We start from the raw sequence: 21,702 nt of genomic DNA on the forward strand, positions 1-21,702 counted from the left end.
TCACTATGTCCCTTCCGTAGCCCCGCAAAAAAAATAGAACATTTCCTATTCTCATCAGTTTTAGGCATTGTTACAATGGATCTGCAAAAAAATAAAAATAAATACACACATGGCATCCGTTGTTTAATTTTATTTTATTTTTTTGCGGACCGCAAAACACATACGGTCTTGTGCATGTAGCTTATCTCGGGAAGGCAGCGACAGATTGGGGTTAACAGATATTGATGTATTCAGCTCAGGCACTGCGCAAGGTTTAATACTGCTGCACCTCATGACAGACATCTGAGCCTCCGGCATCCAGATCCAGAGAAAATGAAAGTGGGCACCAGCCAAGAATTTGTCATTTCCATGGTGACCATCCAAATGCCATGTGCAGTCCTGGTCTTCTGTCTTTGTTAGAATCGTTCAGCTTTTCAGGATTTTCCACATTTTATGTATATGGCACCTGGACCAACACGACTGCGCCGTATTAACTGCAGACCTCCATTCATATAACAGTTGCTTTTACGTTTAATGCAGAATCTTCAGACACACGTGCTAAACGCGTCCATAACTTCCAAACGGAGGCCAAAAGGGTCTCCTTCTGGCGTTCATGAGAGGCTATGGGTGACTGATGCCACTGAATCCTCCATCACACACAAGTCTGGCGGTTTTCAATAGGTTTTCATGACATACCCATTAAACAGATGCCATTACAACCTATCGGCTATGGCCTTGAGGGGGTTCCCAATATACCTAAAAGGGCTTGGTCACCAAAAAAAAATAAAAAATCCTTGCCCTAGCCCTGATCCCCCTCATAATAATGGTTGGCGCATCCATGGCAATCAAGATGGCGCTGGTCACATGATTAACCCACTTGACTGCTGCCCTGCACACATCCTTTCCTGTACTTAGAGGACCTTTCACCGGTCCAGACATAACTAGCTGGCTGTGTAGGGTATACTGACGTCATGTTATAGCGCTTACCATGTTTCCTATGTGCCGCTCCGCTCCCCCATTCTGGTTTCCCGCCTGGAGGTATGTAAATCCATACCATCGGTACAGGGGGAGGGCTGTGACGCTCTCCGCTGTGATTGGCCATCTCACAGCCAGGGAGAAGGAGACATCCCCTGAGAAAAGCTGGCCTCTCCTCCTCCCTGTACCGATGGTATGGATTTACATACCAGGCGGGAAACCAAAACGAGGGGGGGGGGGGGGGGGGGGAAGGAGAATACAGGGGAACTGACCGGCGCATAGGAAACATAGTAAGAGCTGAAAGATGCCTTCACTATGCCCTACACAGCCAGCTAGTTATGATATGTCAGGACCGGGGAAAGTTTTTAAGTGGCCAACCTATCCAGGGCTCATGCTGCACACGGCCGTAGCTGTTTTTTCTGTCCGCAATTCCATAACGCACGGATACTGGTCATGTGTGTTCCAAATTTTGCTGAACAGAGCATCTTGGACTCTATAGAACTGTCCTTGACTGTTTTATGGATCAGGACAGAACATGTTCCTTGCGGGGTCACGGGACACACAGTGTGCGGGCGGCATCTTTTGCAGCCCTAATAAAGTGAACGGGGCTGCATCCAACCTGCACAAAACGTGGATTGGATGCGGACAAACAATACCTTTGTGTGAGCCGTTAAGCAGGGAAAACATGATGTGAACAAGGCCTTACAAATACTCTCAGATAGGAGCTGGGGCTTACAACTGGCCTTTACCATGAACATCAACAGGACATCACGTCAGGACCAATTCAATGATCATGTCTTACTATGTATACCATGTTCAGGGGTTTCCAGGGTGGAACACTAAATTCTTGATTTAGGTTAGGCTACTTTCACACCGGTGTCAATGGGGACAAAACGTAACTGAACAGAACGGAGTGCTCCAAAATGCATTCCGTTCCGTTCGGTTGCGTTCTCTAACGGGAGAGCAAACCACAACATGCTGCAGTTTACTTTCAGTCATGGGATGCGGAGCAAGACGGACCCGTCATAACCCACAACGCAGGTCAATGGGGACGGATTCGTTTTACTCTAACACAATAGAAAATGGCGAGTACAACTACAGCTTATTAGGTTTGCAATTATGTTGATTAAAGTTTTATTTGACTGTGCTTGGTATCGGAGCTCAGCACTGTTCATTTCTATGGGGCCGAGCTGTTCCTAGGCCTAGGAAAAGCAGAGAGAAAGCCGCGGTGCTCACAGGTGGGGGACTTCAAAGCCCAGAAGGAGCAGAAATATAAATGAATGAATTACCAGTTTCACAGAATATTTTCCCATAAAACTATATATGAAATCTGCTCAGCTCCTCCTGATCTATAACAGGCTGCCTACAGCTCAAAACACAGTGTTCAAAGTGACAGGTTCCCTAAATAGTCATGCAATATCGTCAGTGCCTCGTGGTCATTAACAACGCGGACCAATTAAACACTGCGGTCCTAACTCACTTAAAGGGCACCTGTCAGCAGATTTGTACCTATGACACTGGCTGACCTGTTACATGTGCACTTGGCAGCTGAAGGCATCTGTGTTGGTCCCACGTACATATGTGCCCACAATTGCTGAGAAAAATTAAGTTTTAATATATGCAAATGAGCCTCTAGGAGCAACAGGGGCGTTGCAGAGAGAGCAGAGTCTGTAGGTGTAACTGCAACTGCCACGCCCTCTGCACTTTGACAGCACCAGGCAGTGTAAATGTCAAGGTGCAGAGGGCATGGCAGTTGCAGAGACATCTTAGCCTCTAGGTGTAACGGTAACGCCCCCATTGCTCCTAGAGCTCATTTGCATATACTAAAACATCATTTTTCTAAGCAATGCGCTCACATATGAACATGGGACCAACAACAATGCCCTCAGCTGCCAAGCGCACATGTAACAAATCCGCTGATATCCTTTAAACTAATTAGGACTGTACTGTTTAGGCTACTTTCACACCTGCGTTCAGGTGTCCGCTCGTGAGCTCCGTTTGAAGGGGCTCACAAGCGGCCCTGAACGCAGCCGTCTGGCCCTAATGCATTCTCAGTAGAGGCGGATCCACTGAGACTGCATCCGTCTGCCAGCGCTCAGCCTCCGCTCCGCTCAGTGAACGGACACCTGAATGCTGCAAGCAGCGTTCGGGTGTCCGCCTGGCCGTGCGGATCCATTCCGACTTATAATGGAAGTCAATGGGGACGGATCCGCTTGAAGATGACACCATATGGCTCAATCTTCAAGCGGATCCGTCCCCCATTGACTTTCAATGTAAAGTCTGAACGGATCCGCTCAGGCTACTTTCACACTTAGAAATTTTTCGAAGTTATAATGCAGACGGATCCATTCTGAACGGAGCCACCGTCTGCATTAATATGAGCGGATCTGTTCAGAACGGATCCGCTCGAACGCTAGTGTGAAAGTAGCCTAAATTGGTCTGTGTCATAAGGATATAGGGCTGGCTGGTGGATACATAAAGCAGGTAGGCACAAGTAAGGGCAGAGGGGGGGGGGGAGGACCGGGGTTTGGGTCCTAGGTATTTGCAGCAAATGTGCCGTCCCTGGGCACTTGTGATGGCTCATTTACATATCTTTAAAAAACTTCGTTTTTGGTGCTTTGGAGACTCTCGCAAACTAAACAAAGGTAACATCAGCATCATGCACTTGTGTCCCACAGAGCTATATAAATCAGTTTAAAACCTGTCAAGTAGGTGACAGATGGTGGTGAGGCACCCACAATATCACAGCCATTAAGTGTCCAGTACAGATTCTAAACTACTAACCAAAAGGGTCCCTTTGACGTTACCTAGTATCTTTTTGCATTGTGGCATCAATGAGCACACCGCATGCTCGGACACTTACAGTGGAGAACAGGTTCCAGGTGAATACATTCACGTGTGCTGTGCGGACACTAGTATTACCCATCAATAATGGAACTGAAGCAGTGTGATAAGTGGCCTCTAAGAGCAACACGTCAGCCCTGCAGAAGACAATCGATAGCAGTCCAGATATAAATAGTGCTGGCACTAGAGGACTTCACCCTCCCCGGACTCTGCATAGGTCACACAACCAGCCCTGAAGAGGAGCAAACATCCCGATCCGGAATTTTCATCATAAGGAATCAGGAACTTCCAAGAAAATCAGGCAAAAGAAAATCACCCCAAATACCAGTCATACACTGGCGAATGATTGCCGTGAAAAAGATTCCCACTTCCATTAAAACAGTAGATTGACTGCGTTTCAGGTTGTCAGCCCTTTGTCAGTTACAAGTGTGAACACATTTTACACACATATGTAGGTTAAAAAAAACTACAGGCGGATCCGCACCTATAATGCAAACGCTTGTATCCGTTCAGAATGGATCCGTTAGCCTTATTCCTTTTTAAAAGGAAATAAGTCTAAGTCAAAACTGATCCATCCTGACTTACATGGAAAGTCAATGGTGGACGGATCAGTTTTTAACTGCACCATATTGTGTCAGTGAAAACGGATCTGTCCCGATTAAGTTACATTGAAAGTCAGGACGGATCCATTTGGCTCTGCATCACCAGAGCGGAATGGAGACGGAACGGAGCCAAACGGAAACCAAAACGCCAGTGCGAAAGTAGCCTTAGGCACACCCTAACCACCGAGGGAGGGGGAGGGGGATAGATAGAGATATAGAATTGCAAAAATGACAGCAGCAGTCAGAATGCAGACATGGGTGCAATTCCTCAGGGAAGGTAGGTACGGTATTTCTTTCACTGATGAATCTAAAAAACAAAAATTGAGGCAGAACTGCAAATGTGGTGAAAAGGGCAAAGACTTGGGAATAAACGGGTCTTCACCCTTTTCACCACATTTGGAGTGCTGCCTCTATTTTTGTTTTTTCAAATAAATAGATATAAATAAAATGGAGAAACTAAACCATTAGGCACTGCCCACCATATAACTGACAGCAGATTACACTTGAGGGACTGTACCTCTCAAGGCGGCCATTTGTCACCTTGTGCACTACAATGTATGCCATCAACTAGAGATACAAATTGCATATTAAGTGATTGCTATCTGCTTGATTTTCTGAAACGTATACTTTCCTAAGGCAAATCCAGTATTTGCTTCATGAATGTACCCCGATGATATCCTGGAGCCAAAAGATTTTCTTCTCCATCTCAGAGGATAATACAGATAAGACCCCAGCAATAAGAGCTGCATCCACAGCACATCCATTAGGCCAGTGTTTCCCGACCAGTGTGCCTCCAGCTGTTGCAAAACTACAACTCCCAGCATGCCAGAACAGCCAAAGGCTGTTTGGGAGTTGTAGTTTTGCAACAGCTGGAGGCACTGCATTAGGCCACTTTCACACTTGCTTTGTTGTTTTACGGTACTGAGATCCGGCAGAGGATCAGTTTACTTCTCGTGCATTCTAAAAGAGATCCGTTCAGGAGGCATCAGGACGTCTTCCGTTCCAGCAGCATTCCGTTTTGCAACCTGCAAGTGTGTGTCTAGTCAAAAAAACAGATCAGTCACTCATTGACTTTCAATGTATTTAGTGACTGACCTGGTTTGTTTCTCCCTCTCTTCTCTGCCGGATCTCAATACCAGAATTAACAACACAAGAAAGTAGCCTAAGTTGCGACTATCCGCTGTGGATGTCGCCATAGAAAGTGTCGGCAGATAAGAACCATTTGGCCCATCTAGTCTGCCCAATATATCTGAATCCTATGAATAGTCCCTGGCCCTATCTTATATGAAGGATGGCCTTATGCCTATCCCATGCATGCTTAAACTCCTTCACTGTATTTGCAGCTACCACTTCTGCAGGAAGGCTATTCCATGCATCCACTACTCTCTCAGTAAAGTAATACTTCCTGATATTACTTTTAAACCTTTGCCCCTCTAATTTAAAACTGTGTCCTCTTGTAGCAGTTTTTCTTCTTCTTTTAAATATGCTCTCCCCTTTTACAGAGTTGATTCCCTTTATGAAAAGCAGAGGAAGAATCACTGCGGATTTTTCAAATCAAAATACCAGATGTGGCCATAGCCTTAAAAAGACGACTTACTCCTTACAGGACATTCCAATTACATTGAAAGGGGCCATGTCACTCCAGCAAATGGCATTTATGTAGAGCAGGCATGCTCAACCAGCGGCCCTCCAGCTGTTGCAAAACTACAACCCCCACCATGCCCTGTTGTAGGCTGTTCGGGCATGCTGGGAGTTTTACAACAGCTGGAGGGCCACAGGTTGAGCATGCCTGATGTAGAGAAAGTTACTACAAGGCACTTATGTACTGTGATTGTCCATATTGTCTCCTTTGCTGGTTAGATTAATTTTTTCATTACATTATTTACTGCTTTTTTTTACATGGTTACAACCACCATGTAAATCCAGCAGTGGTGGTCGTGCTTGCACACTATAGGAAGAAGCGCTGGCCGGGACCATGGGAGTTTGCATAGGATTGTACTTTGTGCAAGCACAACCACCGGTGATGGACTGCAGGGTGGTCGTAACAATAGAAACGAGCAGTGTATAATGGGATGGAAAATTGAATCTAGCCAGCAAAGGAGACAATATGGACAATCACAATACATTAGTAAGCGCCTTGTATTAACTTTCTCTACATGATAAAAGTGAAGTGACACAACCCCTTTAAGTTATCCCCCATGCACAGTTGGGCATGTACGTGGCCGCTCCAGTCATCTCTATGGGAGTTCTGCAGACAGCAGAGTACAGTGCTCCCACCATGGATAGTAATGGTGCAGTGCAGCAAGCCCAGGTTCATGCCCCTCTAGGGAGTAGTTCTGCATCTGTTACATCAGGGTTCAGCCAACTCAATTTGTTTGGCTGTTCTCAGAAGTCCCATAAAAGTGAATGCTGCATGCCGGGAGTCCTAGTTTGACCAGGATTCTGACCCCCTCGTTACATTATACAGACAGGAGGGTTAGCTGCTGCTAGGGCTGGAGAGGTAGCCTATACGCTGCTGGAGTCTAAATTTGTGCCTATAGAAGTTTGACAGCATATATTGTTAAGCCCGACTGCCAGTCCCTGGTCACACAGCATCGGCTCTGAAGCCTTAGCTCCATGATCAGGTTCTCTACAGCGTCCACTTAAGTGGTTCTCAAACCCATTCAAAGAGAATGTATAGTGGTCCCAGCACCTGTACACAAATATACAGTCATCTTTTTAGGGTTACTACAGTTTTATTTTACGGCACCCATTAAAAGGGCTTCCTAATGAACGCGTGGACGCTGGTACTGACTGGCTGGATGCTGGGCCACTGATGAGCAGTGTATGGGTGGCACACTTTCAGATGGCATACCTATACCCCTACCCTTCATACACATTCTCTTGTATCCCTTGGTTGACCTTGATGGACACACAGTTACATACTTCTTAATAATCTCAACCAGCGCCAGATGGGAAACAAGAAGGCCACCGCCGTCCAGTGCTAGAACAAAGTCATCTTGGCAAGGATAACGTTTTCTTCCCCTTAGAGATGGGAGGGGGCGAGCGGGGAACTTGATGCCTTCTTAATAAAAAGAAGCCATGAAAAGCCCATGATGTGAATACATTCTGCACACAACACGCTGGGATACATGGCTGCTATAAATGACTGGTAATAAATATCAACTGCATAAAGTTTTTTTTCATAGAAAAATCCTTTAAGAAGCATAAAGAAGTAGAAGTACATAAAGCAGTAAGGAGATCACTCCTACATCTCCGCACAGCCTCGTGTAGAGGACTACGGACAGTATCCTGGTGTGGATGGCACAGGGTCAGAGCGTGGCGATTGGTGGAAGCTGTTGTCTTGGATACAGTGCGGTGCACCTCCCCCACACACAGCAGTGCTCCTGGATCTCCTCAGCTGTCAGGTTATCAGTGGAGGAATGTTCTGTCCTCACCACATTCACAGCTCCATAATGTGCTACTCCTAATGCAGCCATGCATGTTACTGCAGGGGCACCCGGCGGCGGCAGCACCCCTCTACGTCACTGCAGGGGCACCTGGCGGCGGCAGCACCCCTCTACGTCAATGTAGGGGCACCTGGCAGCGGTAGCACCCCTCTATGTCAATGCAGGGGCACCCGCCGGCAGCGGCACCCCTCCAAGTCCCTGCAGGGGCACCTGGCGGCAGCGGCCCTCCAAGGCCCTGCAGGGTCACAGATCCATGCTACCTTACCACAGGGGCACACAGCGGCCCCCCTCTACGTCACCACAGGGGCACACAGAACCCTGCTACCTCACCACAGGGGCACACAGCAGCCCCCTCAGTCACTACAGGGGCACACGGCGGCACCCCTCTACGTCACTACAGACACACACAGAACCCTGCTACCTCACCACAGGGGCACCTGGCGGCACCCCTCTAAGTCACCACAGGGGCACACAGTAGAACCCCATTACATCACTACACAGGCACACAATGGTACTCCAATACATCACCAAACAGGCACACAATGGTACTCCAATTCATCACCAAACAGGCACACAGTAGAACCCTGCTACCTCACAACATGGACATAGAGTGGCAGGCTGCCACATCACCACATTGGCACATAGCACTACCCAGAAGATCACTATGCATAGCAATAAGGACAATCATAATACATTGCACTTGTGTTCAAATTTATCAAGGACAACTTCTGCATGGAGTTTGTATGTTCTCCCCGTCTTTGGGTGGGTTTCCTCCCACACTCCAAAGACATACTGATAGGGGACTTATATTGTGAGCCCTGTTGGGGACAGAGTGATGATAATGTCTGTAGAGCACTACAGAATATGTCAGCGCTATATACGCAAGTAAAATAAATAAATATGCCTTTAAAAGGAAACCTGTCACCAGGATTTAGCCCCCTAAACCGGCACCAACCTGTTACAAGGATACGTTTTTCTGTCTGTTTGGGCATAATGCAGAAGGAAAAAATAAAATTAATCTTTGACAGATGCATTCATATACCAGCAAGGAATCATAAGGGTGGAACTGCTCTCCCACTTAGGCATGAGTCCAACTCCTGCCTTGATGGACGTCTCTGGGCACGTCATCACAGGCCTCAAAGTAGCATTCGGTACATACACCCTGATAAGGGACTTACCGCCCTCACCTCCAGCTGAACATGCACCAAACCCCGCTTTAGGAGGCCCAGGATGGCATAACCGGTCTGAGAGAAGGCAATCAAGTCAGGAGCTGGACCACCCACCATGACTCCCCGGGAAAGTAGCTACACCCCAATAACTCCTTGCTGGCATCGGCAAATGCCCTCAAATGCTGTCTTTGATGATTGATATTAGCCAAATAGCTCATACTTACTATGACTGTTCATAGGCCTGGTTGTAAAAAAGGTGCCAAAATTTGTCTCATTTCTGGCACATAACGTCGCATCAAGACTTATACCCATTTATGAAGCAAATGTGCCAAAAAGAATCCCATGAGCCTCACTTGCCGAGGGGGGAGGTGTAGGTAGTGCGAAAGAGGGGTGGCTCAAGATACGACAACTACAGCTAAAATAGCACCAACATTTTGGCACAGAGTTAGGCTGAATGCACACGGCCGTGTTCCGCGGCCGAGAGCGGACCGTGGAAACCCGGCCGGGACTCCTCCCGACAGCATGAGCGCAGGGAGTCATTGGTTGCTATAATGCCGTGCGCTCCCTGCTGCCGCCACAGTACAGTAATACACTGGTATGATCTATACCAGTGTATTACTGTACAGCGGCGGCAGCAGGGAGCGCACGGCGTCATAGCAACCAATGACGCTCTGCGCTCATGCTGTCGGGAGGAATCCCGGCCGCTCTCAGCCGCGGAACACGGCCGTGTACATGAGGCCTTATGGAGTAGAGTCAGCCAACCAATAGATGACAAAAACAGATTGTGTAAAGGAAACCTGGCTTTGTTGCCCATAGCAACCAATCAGATTTCACCTTTCATTTTTCAGCGCTTCTTTAATAAGGGCTACTAAGCCAGTTCAACTTTATGCCAGTTTTGATAAATCTCCCCCCAAAATGTCTAGATATGCACCAAATGTATCATTCAGAGTGCGGCACTGATACATTTGGTGCATCTTCAGACTGGTGTAAATGTTACTGTAAGGCCTCATGCACACAAGCATGCCTTTTTTTTTAGGTCCGCAAACCACGGATCAGCAAAAAACTGAAGCCGCCAATGTGCCTTCCGCAATTTGCGGAACGGAACAGGCAGCCCATTGTAGAAATGCCTATTCTTGTCCACAAAACGGACAAGAATAGGACACGCTATATTTTTTGGGCGGGGCCACGGAACGGTGCAACAGATGCGAACAGCACATGGAGTGCTTAAATGAAGGAAGAGACCGGCACTACTTGGTACTGCAATTATATTGGGTTTATTCGCCACTCATAAGAGACCTCTATGAGTGGCGAATAAACTAGATATAATAATTGCAGTACCAAGGCGTGCCGGTCTCTTCCTTCATTTACCGTAAGCATCCGGAGTGACGTCCACTAACCGCGCACTCATACCTTTACGCAGTGCCGCCCAACTATTCGTAACCAGCACACAGTTCTGTGAAATGAATGGGTCCGCACCCGAGCCGCAAAAAAATGCGGCTCGGATGCGAACACGAAAAATGAACTAGCAAATATACCCCTATATTGTGTGTGCTGTTCTGGCAGCGGACCTGTACCTGGAATAGGCTGCCTGCATAACACAGCAGATTTAGCCGACACATCCATTTTATCTCTATTACCCACTAACGAGTTTTAGAAACAAAAACCACCAAGTGCACAAGTCCAGAGAAAGAGGACAAAGTGACAACCACAAGGACAGCTTCCAAATTTTATTTATTACCCTGGTCGGGCTGAGAACCAGAACCTAAACAGTCCCACCCCCCCACCCCCAAAATGCGGATTCTAGTAGTATAAGCGAATAGTCACACATCGGAACGCCCACATACCACTCAGTACGTATTACAAGTGAAATCTGCCTACAAATCATGTCCTATTGAATACAATGGACAATTCATGCAGCAGGGCACCCCACCCATCCCCCTACAGTGCGGATTCCAAATCAGCAGCGAAAAAAAAAAATCATATCCGATGTGTGAATTTTTGCAGCAGAAACTGTTCAACCATTGAATGGGGTTAAGGCCACACACAGGTCTACCAGATATCGAAATTCCGATCCACCGCAGAAATCTGAGAGTCAGCACCATATCTTCCCAAGACAAAAATCCTCTGAACATGGCCTAACAGTTGCAAGTTCAGCACTTTGTAGACATCTTACAGACGCCTGGTTTTACAGCCACGTTGCTGAAACAGTATGACACCCAAGAAATATTCTGTGGGTCCTATTAATTTAGAACAAGGTCCGTTATGCACTATTGGAGTCCATAATGTGGCAAATCCGGCACTGTGACATGGTTTCCATTAGAGGCTCATACACATGACCGTTGGATGTTTTGTGGTGTGCAAATTGCGGATCCGCAAAACACGGATACCAGCTAGGTGCATTCTGCATTTTGCAAAATGGAACGTCCGGCCCTTAATAGAACAGTCCTATCCTTGTCTGTAATGAGGACAATAATAGGACATGTTCTATTTTTTTTACAGAACGAGCATATGGACACGAAATGCACACAGAGTCATTTTTGTGGGACCATTGAAGTGAATGGTTCCGCATACGGACTGGAAAAAAATAAAATAAAAAAATTTGATAGCTATATATCTATTTATATGGACTGAAACAAAATAGGTGTATTCCAGGAGATATACTTCTTGAGCATCCTATCTCTAAGAACTCTGCATAATCCCAATCCTTCGACACTCCTCCTGGAAATATGGCAACTGGGCACTGCCATTCTACTTCTCGACCAAGGTGTCTCCCTACACAGTCGGCACTCACTGAACAATGTCAGACAAAGGGAGTGCCAACGCCCAGTTGTCAACTTATTCATACATTTCCAAAAGGACTAACAGAAGGAAAGAGTATGAATGTGAACAGGACAAGCAGAGGTAGACGGCACCCAGAGGACGCAGCGCTTGCAGGAGCACCATGGCCTCTCCAAACAGCCTATGTGCGGGGGTACCTGGTGTATAGGTCATCAATACACTAGCTCTGCACAACCCCTTTAAGAACACTTAGAAAAGCTCCTTGTAATCTACTTGATGCACGACAGGTGCCTGTAAATCCATTACAGTCATTACCAACTGTATGACAGGCAGCTAGCGATGAGGCGATTCATTCGATTAAACACACTCACCTAAACTTGTGGGTTTTATGAGTTCGTCCAGCAGGTCATAAAAGGGCAGTTTCTGCAGTTTGATGTCCGGATGGACAGGGTGGAGGCTGGAGGTGAGGTGTGGGAGATCCAGTTCATGTTTGGGCCCAAGAAGGGAGACTGGAAGTAGTGGTGAAGAAGCAGGGTGACCGTCGTATGAAAGCTGAGGAATGGAGGATGGAGACATATTGGCTGGCATGGTGCTGGAGTGCACGCCGGATAAAGAAAAGTCTGCAGGGGTGAGAATTTTGAGTGGAAATCTCCGCCGGTACAGCTCCTTGATTTTCATCTGTACAGCTGGACTGCAGCCGGCCTTTAACAAGTGCAGAGCTTTGGTCAAGAGTTCGTGTTTGCGCCCGTGCTTGTTGCGTCCTGCGTATCCTAGAAGTACTTGCAGCTCAGAAACACGAAGGCTCATAACCATTTGCTAGAACGGGGAGACAGAAGAAATCAGTTACTGTCACGAAGGGAAAACAGCAGGAAAGCCCAACTGCAGAGATACAGTTCCTAAAAAATTCTCCAAATCTACACACCATCAAGAAGTCTGTGGTAGTGAAGAGCTAGGGTTTGGCACATACACTAATCTGTATTGCAGAATGGTAAAGAACTGCATGTCGACTTAACACTGCTGGGAAATTGGGGAGTGTATTACGAGCAATCCCTTAATATGTTATTAATGAAGGCGTTTGGGAGTGATCCTGGTAAGTCTACTTTCACAGCAGCATTTTTCTTGGATCAGTCACGGATCAGCAAAAAACGCTTCCGTCGCGATAATACAACCGTCTGAACGGATAAGGTTGTATTATCTTTAAAGAGGACTTTTCATGGGTCCATACTTTAATAACCAAGTAGCAGGACATTTAGGGCATACATGAGGGGTGTTCCTGCACTATTATTTCTGCGCGCCGCTGTGGCCCCCGTTACAGTCTCCCGCTCTGTATGCTAAGTAACAGTAGTGTCTACTTCTCCCTGGCTGTAGCGCTGTCCAATAGCAGCGCAGAGCATCACAGCCAGTGAGAAGGTGACGTCTCCTCCCTGGTGTTCCAATGCTGTTACTTAGGGTCCATTCACACAGCCGGCAATGTGCGTCCCGTATTTTGTGGACCGCACATTGCCGGCACTAATAGAATATGCCTATTCTCCGCAATTGCGGACAAGAATAGGACATGTTCTATTTTTTTTTCGAGAACGGAATTGCGGACCCGGAAGTGTGGGTCCGCAATTCAGTGTCTGGGCAGCACATCATGCTGCCCCATAGAAATGAATGGGTCCACAATTCCGTTCCGCAAAATGCGAAACAAAATTGCAGATGTGTGAATGGACTCTTAGCATTAGGGAAGTTTACCGATTATCAAGTACCGATATCGGCTGATATTCAGGATTTTGTACATTAAATTGGTATCGGCATCTAACCTTGCAGATATACCAATAATGCGTATAAAGCGAATACTAGTAGGCGCTTCCATTATGCATCGGGTGTTCGGGAGCGGGGAAGAATCGCAGCCAGCGTTTCCGATACTCACCCTCCCTGGTCTTAAGGGGGCCCGCGCTGCACTGTCCTGACCCCGTACAGCGTCAGGACATAGTGAGCGCACTATGACCTGACACTGCACACTGTCAGATGACAGTGCAGGGCGGGCCGGAGAACACAGGGGAGCAAGACGCTGGACCCAGAGATGAAGAGCAGCAGGAGTTTTTTTATTTTATTCATATGAGGTCTGATAGGTGTTAATAAAAGGTCTGATCTGAGGTCTGATAGGGGTTAATAAAATCAGTGAGATTGGGGGGGGGGGGGGGGGGGGAGAATGGTGTGGAAATTGGCATTTGGCAAGAATATATTATAAATGCAAATTTTAAATTGACTACCAACTAAGGGCTTTATTAATTTACATTTATAATATACAAGTTATATAAGTCTATATCGGTCGATCCCTACTTAGCATACAGTGCGGGAGAATGTAACGTGGGCCACGGCAGTGCAACGGAGCAGCACCCATAAATAATAGTAAGTGCAGGGACATACCCCATGTAGGCCCTACATGTCTTGCTACTTAGAGGGAAAAAAAAAAAAAAAAAAAAAAAAAAAAAGTATGGACCCATGAAAGGTCCTCTTTAAAAATAGCCATGACTGATCCAACTCTAAAACCATTAAAAAAAGTCAAAAGGGGGACAGATCAGTTTTCTATTGTGCCAGAGAAAACAGATCCGACCCCATTGACTTACATTGTGTGTATCCAATTTTACAAACAGTACCCCCATGTGCTGTGCCGAGCCCCTCACAGGTAATATACTTACCCTGCTCCTGGTCCCCGCACCACCGCTTCTCCCTGCACACGGATAAAAACCATCCGGTGTCGGGGGGAGGGGGAAGCAGCCAATGGCAGGTGGTGATGGGGACGCGCCTCCCTAGCATTGCAGGTGACCCCCAGGAAGGCTTGTCCCCGTCTGCTATTGGCTGCTCCCCCCAACAACGGATGTTTTTATCTGTGTGCAGGGAGAAGTAGCAGCGGCGGTGCGGGGACCAGGAGCAAGTATATTACCTGTGAGAAGCCCCCTGGCACATGGGGGGAGGGGGCCGTTTGTGAAATTGGATAACCCCTTTAAAGATAACTACCAATAATTCTTTACAAAATACGGTTCAAACAACAGATTATTTTTGATGACACGTTCCCTTTAAAATCTCATCCTCTCTGCTGGCAGTGTACAACTCTGCAGATTTACCACACGAAAATGTGTATATAAAATGTTTTGCTCTTTTGAAAAATATGGATATGGAGGAATTATATATATTTTTGAGAATTCACGTCCTTTTTAAAGTAGTGCGAAAAACGGCCTCCAAGCTAAAGAGTTAAATCACAAGGAGATTTCCAAAGATTATAAAGGCCAGGGATTAGCCAGGTTGCATTCAGTTTACGTTCATATAAGGTGAGCCATACCATTTAGTGCCATTAGGATGGAAACGTAGCTGAAAGACGGTGGGCATCGGGCACGAAAAACTAGAAGCAGCATCACCCATAACAACTGAAGGAAGAACGAACGCTGCGGCCTCACTGGTGACTATCCGCCTGCACTGTAAGAGGCCCCCCGAATAGTGCTACTGCTTGGTAACCAATCTTATAGCTACGTCCTACACAAAAGCCAGGCTCTCCTAAGTAATTACTTCCAACATAAGTACAACAGAGACCTGGGAGGGAAAGAGGGGGGGAGGGTGAAAGACAGAGAGAGGGGGAAGGGAGAGAAAGATAAGAGGGGGGGAGAGGAGAGGAAGGGAAAGGAGGGGGGTAGAAGAGAAACTATGTCAGCAATAAACATGTGGAGGGATACTTCCAAAAAAAGCCAATACAGAAACAAGCAGGCAGGAAAACGTAGGACTGCCCTGGAGAAATACCGCCTGGACTGGTAAAAATGGCACATACTGGGGAAAGCCTCCGAACTGGCTGCAAGCTTTCAATGGGTAACAGATGCCACATATTGTCAGTCTCTCCCGCAGACAGCTAAACTGCATTAGATGACATTCTCCGTAGAACAGCGCTGGTCTCCGAGGACAGACGCCCACTTAACCACTAGATGTTAAAGAGGGATCCAGACTAAAACAGGAAGGGATCCCGCAGGGAGGAGAGAACAGCACTACTGTTCTCCAGGATACATAAATAAAACCGTTATCACTGGTGACATTACAAGGTAAATTATACAGCGCTTTAATATCGTTCCAATTACCTGTAAAACCAGAGCGCCACAAATCTACACGCCCATGTACTGTTCCGCAGGCAATTATGAGAAGGCAGCAAGAAAGGTTGTAATGTAGGAACTCAATACCGAGTACCCACAATAAAACACACTGCTGTGTGCATTATACCCTTAAGGGCCCTTTACACGAGCCAAGAATCCGCCAGATAATCACTAAGGAGAATTTATAGGAACACTGGCGGTGTAAAGGCGCCACCGATGGAGAACCAAAACGCGTGTTCGTCGGTAACATGCTCGTTTACCTAAATCGTTTGCTGGCAGCAGATAGTGAAGTCTAAAAAGCCTCTGCTGCCGACAAACGATTCTGTGTGGGGGCGAGCAATGGCATTAGGGATCACTCCAACTGTGGAGGAGATTGCTGGCCATAAATACAGTGGTCTCCTTCACTGACAAGTAGGCGCTTGACAGAAAGGAACACTTCCTTCCTGACAATCGCATGCTATATCATCCCGTCTATGGGTCCATTCACACAGCCGTAGTGCATTGCGGATGCGCAATACACCCAGCCGTCACCCCCATAGAAATGCCTATTCTTGTCCGCAATTGCGGACAAGAATAGGACATGCTCTATTTTTTCCGGAGCTGCAGACCAGAAGATCGGGGCGCGCTCTGGAAATGCGGATGCCGACAGCACACTGTGTGCTGTCTGCATCTCTTCCGGCCCCATAGAGAATGAACGGGTCCGCACCCGTTCCGCATAATTGTGGAACGGATGCGGACCCATTCTACAGACGTGTTAATGGAGCCTAAAGGGACCTTAAGGCTACATGCACACGACCGTTTGCAGAACGGAACGCTCATTGTAGAAATGCCTATTCTTGTCCACAGAAACGGACAAGAATAGGCCACGGAACAGAGCAACGGATGCGGACAGCACACAGAGTGCTGTCAGCATCTTTTGCGGCCCCATTGTAGTGAATGGGTCCGCACACGAGCCACAAAAACTGCGGCTCGGATGCGGACCAGAACTACGGTCGTGTGCATGAGGCCTTAGAATGTATTCACAAGAAACAGATTTTGTTGCAGAAAATTCTCCGAGACCTTCGGCATGTCAATTTATGCCGCAGATCTCCACTGCAAATTTCACCCTTTTCCATGGCATAAACCAGTGGTTCCACTATAAAAAAAAAAACTATGCCACCAAAAAGCCTTTGAAAACTGCAGTAAAACACACCGCCATTTTACTTCTAGTTGTCAGTTCACGGCCTTTTCCTTTGGTCAGCAGATACTGAATGCAACACATTGATGTAAATGCACACATGTGCCTTCATACAGAATAACTGTTCAAACCACTGACAAGCTAGGTGGTCATTACCGCCATTTACTGCAGAAGGGAAGGAGCATCCGACATCACAAGGCCTGTATATGCTGTATTCACACATCACGGTTTAAAGGGATTCTGTCACCTCGTTTTAGGTTCTAGAGATGCGGACATGCACGGCTAGATCGCCGCTAGCATGTCCGCAATATACCGGTCCTATAGGGCTGTGTGCTTTTATTTTGTTTAAAAAATGATTTTAGAGATATATAAATGAGTCTTGTAAGGAGCCCAAGGGGCTGTACTAACCTTCTTGGTGTCCAGATACGCCCGCCTGTGAAGGAGCCCAGCACCACCTATGTCCTCCCAATCTCCTCCTTTCGTCACAATTAAGATTGCCATAAGCTCGCGATGCGTGAGCTCGCGCATGCGTAGTGCCGGTATAGTGTTCCTTCCCTGTGCCGGCATCAGCCTCAGGAAAGGAAATGCGCAAGCTGGCGGCAATCTAACGGTGTAGAAAGGATGAGATTCTGAGGACGCAGGCGGTGCTGGGCTCCTTCACAGGGGGGCGTGGCTGGACACCAAGAAGGTTAGTACAGCCCCTTGGGCTCCTTACAAGACTCATTTATATGAGACATAAGCTATATAGACAAAAAAAAAAAATTATAGCTCTTGAAACGATACAATGAAAAAGAAAAATGCATAGACATAATCCCACGAGGCTGACATTCATCAGGCGCATAGTTAGGTTGCTTTCCTCTGCAGCAGCATGCCACGCTACGTGGTATATTACATCGTTTTTCGTACAGGAGTCTACATATGACTTATGCCTATACAGCGTTTCGGTTGGGCAATATTCCCAAAGCATACATCCGACGGTAGGCTCAAAATCATGTGAACAGAGCCTGATCAGCAAAGATAAGTTTTGGCCATCTTCTGCAAGGTCTACCCCTGAGACACATCAGAACAGAGCCCTATGCCCATCTGGCCGATTTCTATTCTTTAGAGATCCTGTCAATGGGTTGTCTCTGGACAGACGTTGGCGGCACATGGCTGGGAAATGCCGCCTGTGGTGCCTCCGCTCACCGGCTCCCTCAGGTCACATCCCACCCAGTGCAAAAAGCCAATCAGGTCCACCTGAGACATTTTTGTAAATGAAATTGTTGAGTTTTGACCATCGGTGAATGATGACATCCAGAGAGTCCACACCTATAGTTCTCAGAATTTGGGGTATGGTTACCCTGCACTTTTAGTGCAGATTTTGGAGGGTCTAAAATAAAAAAAAAATAAGTTAAAATACTATTGACATGTCAGTTCTGTGCGGAAACAGAGGAAGGCGGCCAGAGTCTGATAGGTCTCAAGAAATGGCCCTAAAATGGCTAGCGGATCACAGGCACGACATACCAGTGTTTTATTCATATGCAAAATTTATGAAGTTATTACCCGAGACTTCGCGAAGCAATAACTTCGGCTCATCGGAACCAATACATTCTAATACTGTACAGAACACTCGCTCCGTACAGTATTGAAACAAAGTTTTAAGTCGATTCGCTCATCCCTACTTATAACCTAACACATATTACTGATGTCTTTCTAATCCTATTTTCTGCCTGTGAATAAGGGCTCGTGCACACAACCAAATGTATTTTGCAGTCCACAAAAAATACGGATGACGTCCGTGTGCATTCCGTATTTTACCGTACGGAACAGTCCTCTTGTGGGACTATTAAAGGGGTAGTCCTCTTGTGGGACTATGGAGCGGGGAGTACTGTGGCTGGAGGACTGGAGATTTCCCGGGGTCCGTCCACCACCAAGCGCTAATCCACGCCTCTCCCATAGAAGTGAATGAGAGCGTGCCGCGCATGCGCGGCCCATGCTCCCATTCATTTCTATGGGGCAGGCGGCAATAGCTGCGCCAATGCTCAGCTATTTTCGGCGGCCCCATAGAAATGAATGGAGGGCGGCCGCTTGAGATGCGCTGTGCGCTCTCCTTCACTTTCGGGGCTCCGTTCTCGATATAGGTGCGGGTCCCAGCGGTGGGACCCGCACCTATAAGACAATGGGGTATATCCTAGCGATATGCCCCCCATTGTATGAGATGAAAAATGGGAAAAAATAAAAATAGCAAAGAATAAAAATAAAATCTCCCCCATGTTTGGTATTGCAGCGTCCATAACGGCCCAAACTAGATAAATATCATGTAAATTATCCCCTATGGTGAACGCTGTACAAAAAATAATTTATTCTTAGTTGCCACCGAAAAAAAAAAAAAAAAAAAAAGTTGTAACAAGTGATTAAAAAGCACCATTTACTCCAAAACAATACCAATGAAAAATCCAATTCGTCCCGCAAAAATCAAGCCTTCACACAACTATAAAAATAAAAAAAAGTTATGGGTCTTGGGAAGCGGCAATGCAAAAATTTTTTTTTTTTTTTAGGAAAGGGGGAGGGGTCATTGCAAAAAAGTAGTAAAACATAAAAAATAAATAAAAACTATATGTATTTGGTATGACTAATCGTACTGGCCCAGAGGGGGAAGAAAAAAAAAAAAAAAAAAAAGAAGAAGAATAAAGATAGTATGTTATTTATACCAAAAAATGAACGCTGTAAAACTTAACGCAGTGGCAGTATTGCCGTTTTTCCCCATCTCCCTCCCAGAAAGAATTAATAAAAAAAGTTAATCAGAAAGTTAGGTGTATCCCAAAATGGCACCATTAAAAACTACAACTTGTCCTGCAAAAAACAAGCCCTATAGACATAAGCTATATAGACAGAAATTTTTTTTTTTTTTTTTTTTAAATAAATAAAAAAGTTATAGCTCTTGAAACGAGACGATGAAAAAGAAAAATGCATAGACATATGGAGCTGATCTGATGCGTCCCAATGATTTCAATGGGAGATTTGACAGATTCCGCCTGCGGAAAGGTAAGCGCCGTTTCCCATTGAAAAGAATGGGAGGCCATTTTCAGGCATTTTTTGGAGCGGACAATGTACAAATTGCAAACAAACATGTTCACACAACGGATTTTGTTTTTAACTGACTTTTTTCACTGATGCTTCTGAGAAACAGGATGTTAAAAAACGCTTCCATTCAATTGTATGGAGGCTGCCGGTCATTGAAAATGGACAGAACATCTATTTTTTGGTGACCATTATTCATTCACTGGCAATCGAAAAAACTACTGTGTAACTAACCCCATAGGCTACTATTGTTCTCAAAACGGATGTGTGATGGCCATTAAAAAAAATATACTAAATTTTTCACCGACGTGTGAATGAGCTCATACCCGATTTACAGCAGGGCTCTAGAAGCCTCTGCCTCCACCGATTACTATGGGGCCGAGCATCTCCCAGGCTGGATACAACTAGGAGAGAAGTATTATTAATGGGGAACTTCTTGTTTACATCCAGAGGTGACAACTGTACAGATCCGACGGAAAACACATGCTGAAAATGATAAGGAACTGAAACTAAGTATTTAAGAACGCAACAAGCTTTTCTTCTAAAAACGCTAGAAAAGCCCCTTATTGTACAGTTACTTGTTCTTTTCTCACTTTCTGGTAGTAACATTTGGAAAACGTAATGTAATTGACAGAGTATAATCTGCTAGTGTTGCTCGGACAGCACTCACGCAGCCAGGGTGGTGCACCCTTTATTTTGGATTCTGCTGCAGGGTATATGTGGAGTCAGGGTGGCATCTCCCCTTGCTGCGGTACAGGCCGGCACTTTGGCATGGTAACGGTCATACAGATGATGGGTATTCTCCTGTGGTCATTCCAAGCTCTTTCACCTTGGAGCTGTAGTTCGGTCAAGGTGGTTGCTGTACACAGGACCTCCATCACTTCATCCAGTCCCAGATAGTCTTAATGGAAAGAGATCTGGTGATGGAGCTGGCCAGAGGAACTCCTAGATACCCTGAGGAGCATGTTGTAATTGTTTAGTGTGGGCAATGTTGGGCGGGAGTTATCTTGTTGGAACACCACATCTTCTGATTCAAAAAAGGCAGCAGGAATGGTTTCATGATGTCCCAGACATACTGTGAACGTTCCCTCCACAAATACCAGACGGGAACAGTCTGCTCCGGTGAGTCTCTGCACTGTACATGATGGCAGTAGGTGCTCTCCAGTTCTCCTGCAAACTCTGACGCTACCATTAATGGCATCAGGGATGAAAGAGTTCTGTCTTGACACTAATTATGGCCGCAGAGTCAGCAGGAGGGACGCATAACACACAGGACCAACCCCAGGAGACACTACTGTTCCATTAATGGTGGCATCAGTGTTTGCAGGAGGGCTGGAGAGCGCCTACCTCCATAATGCATAGCGCACAGACACACCGGACCAACGCCAGGTGTCATCTTGTAAGGTGCCATTATTTACCATGGCTGTTCCCATCTCGTAGTCATGGAGGGATTGCTGAGCAGCCTCCAGTATGTCCAGAACATTGTGGAACCAGTCCTACAGCCTCTTTTGACTCAGGAGATTGGGCGTTATCTTGTTGGAACACCACTTC

The 21,702-nt window shown here is 46.4% G+C and overlaps 1 protein-coding gene across 4 annotated transcripts in view; it reads right to left on the reverse strand.

Annotated features, from left to right (window-relative positions):
• Positions 1 to 21,702, reverse strand: part of PIAS1 (protein inhibitor of activated STAT 1) — an 85,656-nt gene that overhangs the window by 45,316 nt on the left and 18,638 nt on the right. For all 4 annotated transcript variants that reach the window (XM_044283144.1, XM_044283145.1, XM_044283143.1 and 1 more), the window contains exon 2: positions 12,168 to 12,612. In XM_044283144.1, coding sequence (XP_044139079.1) covers positions 12,168 to 12,609 — 442 coding nt within the window. In that variant the 5' untranslated portion in view covers positions 12,610 to 12,612. The remainder of the gene's footprint in view (positions 1 to 12,167; positions 12,613 to 21,702) is intronic.

This window comes from Bufo gargarizans, chromosome 2 (assembly GCF_014858855.1).
Source record: "Bufo gargarizans isolate SCDJY-AF-19 chromosome 2, ASM1485885v1, whole genome shotgun sequence".
NCBI lineage: Eukaryota > Metazoa > Chordata > Amphibia > Anura > Bufonidae > Bufo > Bufo gargarizans.